Source organism: Myotis myotis, unplaced genomic scaffold (genome assembly GCF_014108235.1).
Source record: "Myotis myotis isolate mMyoMyo1 unplaced genomic scaffold, mMyoMyo1.p scaffold_m19_p_1, whole genome shotgun sequence".
In the NCBI taxonomy this organism is placed as follows: Eukaryota; Metazoa; Chordata; class Mammalia; order Chiroptera; family Vespertilionidae; genus Myotis; species Myotis myotis.
The window spans coordinates 166222996-166235113 of NW_023416313.1; the positions used below are offsets into that span (position 1 = coordinate 166222996).

At 40.3% G+C, this 12118-nt stretch overlaps 1 protein-coding gene across 4 annotated transcripts in view; it reads right to left on the minus strand.

The window, feature by feature from the left end:
- Positions 1-12118, minus strand: part of CEP152 (centrosomal protein 152) — a 100512-nt gene that overhangs the window by 40139 nt on the left and 48255 nt on the right. For all 4 annotated transcript variants that reach the window (XR_004966292.1, XM_036300782.1, XM_036300771.1 and 1 more), the window contains exons 13-17: positions 10966-11170; positions 3069-3164; positions 2371-2480; positions 1476-1604; positions 1213-1345 (exon numbers count right to left, since the gene is read on the minus strand). Coding sequence is in view for 3 of the 4 variants with exons in the window: in XM_036300782.1 (XP_036156675.1) it covers positions 1213-1345; positions 1476-1604; positions 2371-2480; positions 3069-3164; positions 10966-11170 (673 nt within the window). In the remaining variant the exon portion in view is untranslated. The remainder of the gene's footprint in view (positions 1-1212; positions 1346-1475; positions 1605-2370; positions 2481-3068; positions 3165-10965; positions 11171-12118) is intronic.

Genomic DNA, 12118 nt, shown 5'->3' on the forward strand with positions numbered 1-12118 from the left:
ATTGATTCTTTTTAAAGTACCAGAAAATATATTCCTGAAAAGAATTACTTCTTTGAGAGAATTGATCTTATGCTCTTGCCATTGATCATATATATGTATGTGTGTATGTATATATGTATGTATATATATATATATATATATATATATATATAGAAAGAATAAAAAAAGAATCACACTAGAGATCTATTTTAATTTTTATAACATTACTAAAAGCTAAGTTTTTAACTTCTAGGTAATTTAAGATCCCTTCTAACTTTTACACTTCCAGTACTAACTTACACAGCTCCCTCTAGAATTACACATGACACGTTTTTTATGTTTTTATTAATCTACTCAAAAGTAACCAAAATATTTGAGTTCCTCACCTGCTCTTTACTATTCTTTTTAAGTCTGTGGTAGCAAGGCCTTGCTTTAATGTGACTTATTCAAAAGCTTCTGTTTAGAACATTTACTCAGGCCTTTAAAAATATTTTCTAATCTAGATGCAGGTGGCTTTCAAACTGTGGTCTGTACCTGATCCAAAGTGGGAGTGAGAATTGTGTCTGGATGAGACTCTGAGGACAGGGAAGAAAAGAAGAGGTGCCCCTCTTTCCACGCGATCGGACTCTGGACACTCAGCAATGGCCGCTTGGAAGAGCCAGGGAGGAGCAGAGCACACGGTAGCCCCTCCCATTTCCCTGAGGCCACACTGGCACTGACCTTTCTCTCCACAGCCTCCATGCCACCCCCTTCCCTGTCATGAAAACCCAAATTCAAGTGACCACCGTGCCCCCTCCAGAAGGCAACAATGCTCGGACACTGGCGGAGAAATGGGCCGGAGCAAAATGCCCCTGAAGGAATACTCTGTACCGGGCTCAGAGGACTGGGTAGGGTCGCCTGAGCAGCCCACAAGCAAATGCAAAATGAGGATCCCGGGTTTCAGACTCAAAGTGACTCAGGTCCACTCCTATTTTCAGAACTCTTTTTGTCTCTTAGGAAAAGATCGATACAGAAGAATGACTTTCTCCTATATGTAGGCCAGTTTCTACTAAGGTCTTAAAAATCATCTCAACACTTAAAAGTATGATGTGACCTATATTAGTGTGAAATCGCCAAAAGAGACATCCACGTATGCCTTCTCCCCTGCACAGGAGAACAAGTGTACTGGTTTCAATGAAACAGTGAGGCCGGGGAAATCAACTGAAGGAAACATGGTATTAACTTGTGCTGTACCTTCTCCTGCATCTGCTGCTCCTTTTCGATGGTCTTCCTGAGAGTTGATTCTAGGTCATCCTTCTCTCTGCACACTTCCAGGTAACACTCCTGCACAGCGGCCATCTCCTTATTCATCTTATCCAGTTCAGACCTTGGATACACAAAACCAGCAGCTAAATGACCACAAAAAAAAATACAAGGGCTGCAGCACAATGTTCTCTAAAATAGGAAATAGCTGTTGTCTTCCAGCTTCGAAGGCAGCTAAACTGTTTTATTCTCACCTAAGTTGCAAGCGAGTCCCCTCATAGACCTCAAAGAGCTGCTGCTTCTCCACAGCATGCTTCGCTAACAGGCTCTCGCGAATCTGGGCTTTCACGGCTTCATGGTGCTGCTGGTAAGTCCTCTCACACCTGCGAACAAGGCGGCCAGCGGAACCTAAGGCAGTGCCCAGCTTCACAAGAAACCCCAAGTCCACTGGTTTCCCTTCCTCCCTTTCCCCGACTCTTCTCTAATGCACATGATAATTAAGGTCAGATTGGTTGTCCCCAACCAAAAATAGTAATGATTAATTTCACTGTATCACAAGAATCTTCAAATTTTCTTTCCTCAAATGTTTCTAGAAAAAGAATTAGTAACTTGGATTGCGGATGTCCTTCACACAGAGAGAACAGTCTGTGTTGAGGACTTGTTTATAAAAAATGAATTGAAATAACAGGGTATGTGTGGTTCCTAAATTGCAAGTCATCTACATTAAACACAAATACTTAGTAGAACCAAACTCACAAGTAAGTTATGTTCCAAAAGTCCGTTTCCAAGTTTATGATTTGGTATTTGGAAGACATACCCTTTCACAGATCTCTTCCTTATATAGAGTAGCCTTTAAAACATCATTACGCTATCCTATTTCAATGAACCACCATTTGACGGTGCTATAGAACCCAACACACCACCTAACATCACTTCTATGGAAAATGGGTTCCAAATTCTAATTTGAGAAACCAGGGACTCGTCTTCTCCAAGCTAAGGTCTCAATAGGGAGGGATCACTCCATCATTTCTCTCGAATCTTTTTTTTGGGGGGGTGGGGGTGGGGGGGTAGGAGGGGAGGAAGATGAGAGGAAAGCAAATGGGGAGGGTGTCCAGGAGGCAGGCATTATATATACTTTATAGACTTTACCTATCAATAGTTTCTTGTTTATCACGGTCAAAATCTTGTACCATTTGTCTCATTTGATTACATAACTCCTGATTTGTATTTCTCAGTTTTTCTTCCATTTCTTTTAGTGCCTACATATAAAAGAATAAAGTGTTTGTTGGAAATAAACATCATTTTCAATGATTAACCTCATTTTTAAACATCCTCTGTACTTTATCTCTACCCTGTAACATTATCTGACATAGCATTTTCATAATTCCACAAAAGTCTCTTCATGCTTTGATAAGAGTACAGAATCATTTCTTTGACAAGGAGCTTTCTCTAAGGAGTAAAAATTTAAATTTTGTATTTTATTTGAAATAGATGAAATGAAAACATTTAACCAGAGAAGTACTGGCTAATTGATGCCTAAAATAAGTCTTAAAATTAACAGTCTTCAGTAGCCTTTTAAATAAACAAAGTTTTACTTTGTGGTCAAGGGCTGGCTAAGGAGGAAAGAACACCTCTATTAGCCAAGCTACTGTACAGACAGAAAACTGGATTTACACTAACTTACTTTCTAATGAAACTACTGCCCTGTGACCAACACTAATGGGAAATAACTAGAATCCTCAATCACCTACTAATATCCTTGTCTACTAACCCACATTGCCTCCGTATTTTTGCATTTAATGAGGCCATGGAAATTCTCACAAAATATTTTTAAAATTTTTAATTACCTGATTTTGTTGTTGCAAAACTTGAATTTCATTTTCAAGTCGCAGAATATCATCTTTGACAATCAATTCAGAAGTAGAAGAGGGATCTGTTTTAGTCTAAATGTTTAAAAAAAAAGTCAAACGTTTTTCAGGTTTTTAAAAAAGTCTAAGTACTTATCTATCTATATAAAAAGCTAATATGCAAAGTGTCCCCTCAGGAGTTCGACCGGGAGACTGGGAGTTCAATCTCTCGCTACGATGTGCGCTGACCACCAGGGGGCGATGAGGAACATGGCAGGCAACCAGTGGCGGGGCGCTGAGGGAGCAAGGGAAGGAGGAGGTAGGTAGGTGAGGAGGTGGGGGGGGGGGGGCATGGAACCACGCAGGATGGCACTCGGGTGTCGAGGGAAGGAGGAGGCGGGTAGGTGGGGAGGCGGGGAACCTGATCAGCCCTGATCGCTGGCCAGGCCTAGGGACCCTACCCGTGCACGAATTTCGTGCACCGGGTCTCTAGTTTTGAAATAATGTCATACAAAGAAATTGCAGAAACTGTACAAATGATTTCCATATACCTTTTACCATGTCCCCAAATATAACCACAGTACAATGATCAAAACCAGGACATTGACTAGGGCACAATACTATTAACTAATCTACAAAATTTTCTGATTTTCCTCTAATGTCCTTTTCTGGCCCAGGATCCAATCTATGATCCCCACTGCACTTACGTAGTTGTCACATCTCATCGGTCTCCTCCAGTCTAGGACAGCTCCTCCGTCTCTGACCTTCAAACTCCTGATATTTTTGAGTACTAACCAATTATTTTGTAGCATGGCCCGCCATTTTTGTTTTTTTTCTGATGTTACTTCATTAGTAAATTCAGGTTATGCATTTTTGGCATGAATGCCACAGCAATGATGCGTATGCTTTTCAGGGGAGACACGATACCAATATGTCTCATCACTGGTGATGATCAATTGATCAAGGGAGTGTCTGCAAGTACCTTCACTGAAAAGTTACTATTTTTCCACTTAGAATTAATAATAAGTACTTTATAAGGAGATACTTCGAGACTATGCAAATATTTTATTTTTCATCATACTTTCATCCATTAAATTTAGCATTTATTTATATAACCAGTTTTAACTCACAGATACATATTTTACTCAATAGGTACAATTTTAAGGCTTATGATAGGCTTTAGCAAATTTTTTCCAGAAAGTTTGTACAAATGTATACTCTCATGACTTTGTCCAACTCTCTTTACCTCCAATGGCAGTGACTATCTTTAAATAATGGTTGTTTTGATGGGGGAAAGGTTATCTAACAATGGCTTCCATTGGCATTCTTTGTATTGCCATCAGAGTGGAACCTCTTACATCCCTTCATTGTTCATTTGTTTTACATCTTTCCAAGTTTGTCTCTTTACATGACTGCATGTTTTCTGCTCACCATCTAAATGTCTTCTGTATTTATTTTTGAGTTCTTTTTCTAATATTTTTTAAATGATTTCAGAAAAGAAGGGAGAGGGAGAGACAGAACCATCGATGAGAAAGAAACATTGATTGGCTGCTCCTGCACTGGCAATCAAGCCTGCAACCCAGGCGTGTGCCCTGACCGGGAATGGAACTGGCGACCTCCTGGTGTATGGAATGACGCTCAACCAACTGAGCCACACCAGCCAGGCTATTTATGACTTTTTTATTCACTGAGGGGTACAAGGTTGGGAAAAAAAATAAAACCTACATTATTAGGCTTGTTGGTTTATGTATTTACCTGAACTCTGAGCTCTCTTACACAATGCTTAAAAAATATCATGTACCCATCTACACGATGGAATACTATGCTGCTATAAAAAAAGAAGGAATTCTTACCATTTGCAACAGCATGGAAGGAACTGGAGAACATTATGCTAAGTGAAATAAGCCAGTCAATGAAAGAAAAATACCACATAATCTCACTCATTTATGGATAATAAAGACCATTATAAAGTGATGAACAAAAATAGATACAGAGGCAGAGCAACATCGAACAGACTGTCAAACTACATCAGGAAGGTCGGGGAGGGTTGGGGAAGGGGGCGTAAGAGATCAACCGAAGGAGTTGTATGCATGCATATAAGCATAACCAATGGACACAAGACACTGGGGGATAGGGGAGACCACGGGAAGGTCAGGGGAGAAAAAACAAAGGAGACATATATAATACTCTTTGTAATACTTTAAGCAATAAAACAAAATTTTTTTAAAAAATATCATGTACCAAGGTTCATTCTACTCATTGGGGAGGGGAAGGTATGTATATCTCATTCCTAGGTGGGGTGACAAAACACCAAGGCTTTGGTTCAGTCTTCCAATTCACAGAGCCTTCACTTTCAGAGGGAAGCTGCTCAGTTGCTGACTTTCCCCTTTTCACTTGCCATCATTTCCCAGAAGCCATTTCTCTACCCCAGTTGGCAGAGAAAGTAGCTAAGACTGCTTATTCTGTTAACTTCTCTCCAGATTTGGGGATACTAATGACACTTAAAAAGATCTCTGGCCGAAACCGGTTTGGCTCAGTGGATAGAGCGTCGGCCTGCGGACTGAAAGGTCCCGGGTTCGATTCCGGTCAAGGGCATGTACCTGGGTTGCGGGCACATCCCCAGTGGGAGATGTGCAGGGGGCAGCTGATCGATGTTTCTCTCTCATCGATGTTTCTAACTTTCTATCTCTTTCCCTTCCTCTCTGTGAAAAATCAATAAAATATATAAAAAAAAAAAAAAAAAAAAAAGATCTCTGACTCAGGAGAATGGCTTTCAATTTTTTAACCTGGCCTCCACTTTTTTTTTTTACCCTCACCCAAAATACGTTTATTTTTTTATTGATTTGAGAGAGAGAAACATCGACATGAGAAAGAAACATCAATCTGTTGCCTCCTGAATGTACCCAAACCAGGGAATGAACCCACAACCTGAGTTATGTGCCCTGACCAGGAATCGAACCCACATCCTTTTGTTGTATGGGGAGGATGCTCAACCAACCAAGCTACCCAGCCAAGGCTGGCGCCTACTTTTTAAAGTTTTGATATTCATTTGTGCTTCCTTCCCCACTGGTAAGTTTTTATTACTAGAAATAGAATAAGCAGATATACTAAAAAAAAAAATTCTTTCATAGCTATTACTCAGTTTTGACCTATTTTCACACTGCAGGCACACAGGGCCTAGATACCTGTACTTGTCAGCACAAAACCCTTACAAACATCTTGAAAAAGAGAAGGACCACATAAATGGCACAATAAAATCTCTTTCTAAGGGTGGAATTCTGAAGACATTATATTCAAGAAAACAAGAACTACAATATTACACCAACTCTCGTACTATCTTCCTAATTCCTAAAAGATTCTAACGAGGAACCTTCTAGGTTGGCTATCGAACACTGCCTATCAAATACCTTGGAATCAAAGTACGGCTTTCACCACAACATGCGGTGAGGTAACAGTCTCTATTGAGTGTCAGGCACAGAAAGGCCTCTATGTTTTACGTATTATGCTTACAGAATGTTAAGTGCAGGTGCAGACCCTGACTGTTAGTGAGGAGTCTGGTTTCCTAAGGCCTTGACCACATTCTACCTTAACAGCCCAGTTTTCAACTGGAATGATCAGCAAAGTATCGGATCCATTCCCAATCATTACACAGTGCTATGGATGGGCAGACTCCTAACGTTCATCACATATTATCCTAGGAATGCCAGAAAACAGCACCGCTTTTGCGGTAAAAAAAAAGGAACTCTTGCCTTTTGCAACAGCATGGATGGATCTGGAGAGCATTATGCTAAGTGAAATAAGCCAGTCAGAGAAAGATAAATACCACATGATCTCACTCATTTGTGGATTATAGAGAACAACATAGACTGATGAAAAGGGACAGACTCAAAGACTGAGAAACAGCAATCAGGCTATCAATCCCCAGAAGGAAAGTAGGGGAGGGCGGGGGTAAGGGGAAGAGATTAACCGAAGGACTTGTATACATGTATATAAGCCATACCAATGGACATGGACAACAGGGGGATGGGAGCATGAGTGTGTGTGGGGGGGAGGTTGGGGGTTAATGGGGGGGATGAGGACACATTTGTAATACCTTAACTAATAATAAAAAAAAAAAAAAAAAAAAAAGAAAACAGCACCGCTTTAGATAGTCATATGATTGGAAAGCAAAATACTGATTCTCTATCATAATATTAATTTGTTCTGCATGAGGGATATAAACTAACATAAAATGTACTACAAGGTATGTATAATGCAATAAATATATCAATACCTTTATAATGTTCATTTAAAAAATGCCAAATAAGACTGCATACGTAGCCCTGGCCAGGTAGGCTCAGTTGGTTAGAGCACTGTCCTGATACACCAAGGTTGTGAGTTCAATCCCCGCATGTGGGGTATTTTGTCACCCTGCACATACAAAAATCAACCAATAAATGCATAAGTAAGTGGAACAACAAATTAATCTCTCTCTCTCTCTCTCTCTCTCTCTCTTAAATCAAGAAATTTTTTAAAAAAATTTAAAGACTACATACATAAATATTTTTGCTGGCTTTCTTAATTCTTACAAAAGCTTTAAGGAGAGAATTTTGATGGCCTAATTATCTTTAAAAACACATCCACACAAGTTTAAATTGGTGTGTTATTTCTCGTAACATCCCTACAGCAAGCAAAGGAATCCAACATTATATCCCTTCTTTCTGGAAATCAATGAGACACCTAAATGGTTTTGGCCTCATTAAAGATTTCAGAAAGACTGAGCTTACACAATATGGATTCTATTCCCATGCCCTCCTCGCTCCAGTTACACCAGCTTATTTGCTACATTCTTTTATTTACTTCTGTTCCAGGCTGAAATGTCCCTTCCCACCTGGCTCTCCTCGATTTATCCTTCAGGACAGAGACCCAGCATGGCCTCCTCAAAGACTTGGCTAGGCTGCCTCACCACCCTCCACCCCTCCAAGCCCCCACCAAGCCCAGGAAGTCATTCCTTCTCCTGGCACTTTGTGACCAGTACCACCCTTATTACACAGAGTTATAGGTGCCCATCCACTGCAGAGCTGCATTGCTGAATGTGCAGCCACTAACCCATGTGTGCTTATGGGCACTGGTGCTTATGGACCCTGGCCAGGTGGCTGGTCCACACTGAAATGTACAGTTAAGTCAAAAATACAGTTTTCAGGGACTTAGCACAGACACAAAAAAATGCAGACCACCTTATAACAATTTTATGCTGGCTAATATTGAGAATATTTTGTATATGTTGGGTTAAATAAAATATATTAATAAAATTAACTTCACTTATTACTTTTACTTTAAGGGGAGTACTAGATTTTAAGTTACATATGTGACTCTACTGTATTTCTCTTGGACAGTGCTATTCTAGATTCAAAGTTCCTTTAGGAAATGGCCATTGTTTCTTTTATCATTGAATCCCACAAGACCTTGCACAAAGCACCTTTAAAAAATAAGTTTACTGCCGAAACCGGTTTGGCTCAGTGGATAGAGTGTCGGCCTGCGGACTGAAAGGTCCCAGGTTCGATTCCGGTCAAGGGCATGTACCTGGGTTGTGGGCACATCCCCAGTAGGAGATGTGCAGGAGGCAGCTGATCGATGTTTCTCTCTCATCGATGTTTCTAACTCTCTATCCCTCTCCCTTCCTCTCTGTAAAAAATCAATGAAATATATTTTTAAAAAATAATAATAAGTTTACACTGAATGATTTGTCCTTTTTCCATGTGCCTCCCAACCCTGTTTTCTGACTTTAAAGACTAAATAGAAAACTCTGTTAGAAAAGATGTGGGAAATGAGTGACAAAGGCAAGACTTGAAGGTGTCCATGGGCTAATTAGATGACTAAACTTGAGAGTTTACTTAAAAAAACCACCCACTGGTTAAATTACTGTATCCTCTCCCATTCCCCCATGTAGGAAGTAGATCCTAGATGTTGTATGAATTCAACAAATATTTATTGAAAAAATATGCAGAGAATTATCAACTCATAAGAATTTCCTATATAGTAAGTTGAGGCAGAACAGACATAGCAGCAAGGGCTAAAGTCACACTTAAAAACACACACACACACACACACACACACACACACACACACACACAAAATGCAGCCCTGACTGGGTGGCTCTGTTAGTTGGAATACCACCCACACACCAAAAGGTTTTGGGTTCAATCCCCAGTCAGGGCACATACGGGAGGCAACTGATTGATGTTTCTCTTTCACATTGATGTTTCTCTTCCTTCCTTCCTTCCTTCCTTCCTTCCTTCCTTCCTTCCTTCCTTCCTTCTTTCCTTTCCTTTTCTTTCTCCCTCTCTCTCTCTCTCTCTCTGTCGCTCTCTCTCTCTCTCTCAAAAATCAAAACATATCCTTGGGTGAGGAAAAAAAAAGAAAGAAAAACCGAATGCAGACTGTTAGGAAATGACTATGGCAAAAGAGAAGCTGGACAAAAGGAGTATTCAAAGAGGAGGTAGCCCCCTTCAACTTATTGATCAACTAGACTACAGAGGCAAAGGGAAAGGCTAAAACAGAAAAACGACATAGGCCACAACCACTATCACTGCCACACATGTGAAAATGTACCTGTCTGACCAATGCCACCAGTAATTTCAATATAAAACAAAAAAAAACATAAAGATACCTGAGCTCAAGTTCAGACTCAAAAACAGGTTCCTACTCTCCTAAATGTTAGGATACTCTCACCAGAAAGTGTAAACTAATTCACTCGGATCTAACACAATTTGAGACACCAACTTTCACTCCCATCCTCTTTAAGGAACATATGGAAACAGTTCAAACAGCTTGATTTACAGACACTGGATGTGCCGCGGAGAAGGGGGTCTTTCACATGTGGTCGTTAACACTGAAATCAATGCTGTACTCATCACATATAGTTACTCAGAAGAGGGAACCAGACTGGGCAGGCCTTTAACAGGAAGAACACTATTATTTCTAGAAAATAAATTAGAACCAATTAAATTTCCACAATAATTTAGAACCATAGAACATCCTGCAAACTTTGTGTGAACAGGACTGTTTTAATGAACACAATTCCTAGTTTAATGCATCAGGAGATAAAACAGTACTAACATAGGAAGTAAAGAAAGTTTTCCATCCAGGAGGAAAAGGAACACACCATCTACGTTAATCTTCCTCCTTGCCTTTCCTGTTAGTTGCTAAGTCTCTCCGCCTTGTTTTCCTTTGGGAGTACACATGGGCTTGAACTTGTAAAATGTGAAAAAGGCAGCTGTCCATGGAGGGCAACCCTAAAGATCTCCGTGAGAGCACGACCTTGGGGAAGTAACCTTCACCTATTTGTCATTCGAGTGTTTTAATTTCATTGTGCTTCAAGGTTGACTCTGTCACCTCAGAAGGGTCACAAACTGCTCCAGCTTCCTTCCCTCATCTATAAAGTAAGGAGAGTAACTGAAGATATAAAGGCAGATCAGTGACGCCGACAAAACCTGATTCTGTGCCTCTCCCCCTGTAACACCGTCACTGCATAATTCATTTCCTTATATGGAATGACTTTCATTACAGAAATATGGGTCAGAGAAATGTGATGGACACCATGCTAAGTGGGGAACTTAGCTAGATGTTAGTGCATGGTGGTATGAGCCAATCTTGAGGAAATGCAGATACCGAGTTACATAGGATGGATGCTTCCTTGGATTTGTGATTTAAAAAAAATTATCTAATTGGCATCTCAGGTGCCGAGAGTAACCAGAAATGTATTCCTTTAAGTGGCATTCCCTTCTCTAAATTTTACTTCTAAGAAAGTCAAATGAACCCCTGAAAGACAAAGGCTTAACTTAACTGTGAAAATTGTAAGCATTTTTTTTACTGAGCTCTTTAAAAATGGCGTTTTAGCTCTACAAACTCTACGAACCTGGACCGCGATGCTTTCTACATCCTTCTCCCCTTGCTGTAGGTCTTCGATTTTCTTCCAACAGCCTTTGAGGTCACTCTGCAGCTGAGACACCAGGCGGCGCTTCACGGAGTTGCTGCCCAGCAAACGCTGCACTTCTGCTTTCAGCCTCAGGATCACCTCATCGTTGGAAAGCTCTTTATCTGGGTCTGCTTGCTGGACCATGCTAATGGAGAAATTGCCATGTTTAAAATTAAATCAAGTAACAGATCAAGCATGGTTATTCCTTAAAAGCTACAACCTGAAGGGGAACCCTGAAATACTTTCTAAATAATGTATCAATTATTTGACTATTCTGATGACTAGATGGTTGTTATATTAAATTTTATTAAATTTTTTTTTTAAAAAGCTACAAACTGCAATGGCGGCCATGTGTTGTGACCTATACAATCCTATGCCAGTATTTCAAAAGCAATTTTAACCTTTGTCAGACACAAGGCCACTTTGGCTACGTCCCCATATACAGGAATACATTTATTCCTAGGAGGACCGTTCCTAAGCTTAGTCCTGCTGCCCCATTGCAAGGTCAGCCACAGGAACTTCAATAGGGCACGTGCTTTTGTTTTTGATAAGCTGCACGAGGTATATGCATATATGTGTGTCCTTGAGGACTTCGGGAGAAATACAACAAAACAACGGAGGAAAAAACAGTAAACACAAGTCATCCTAATCTACAATTTCTGTATCCCGTTTACTAAAACACAAGTCTAAGCGGATATCTGAACAACTGGAAAAAAATAAGAAAAATAAAAGAATTTTAATCCCAATTTTAGTTTCAATAAATTTCAAAACTGCAATGAGAATTTCTGCTCCTTCTCGTAGTGGGTTAAAAGAACCAGATTTATCTTCCCACCTTAAAAAACTGGAAAACCAAATAAAATATATGAAGCAATGGTTTCCGGTTGTTAGGCAATGGCAGCATAGCACAGTGATCCCTGAGAAAAGAAGAGCAGATAAGGGGAGTCCTCAGCTGCCACCGCTTCCTGCCTGCGTCCTCCAGGGTGGAGCACAGGGAGAGTGAACCCAAACAGGACCCAGCAATCTCACTGAGTTGCAAAGACCACAGTTTGGGGAGGACAAAATGGCTGGAATTTGAGGAGGAAAAGAAAGCCAC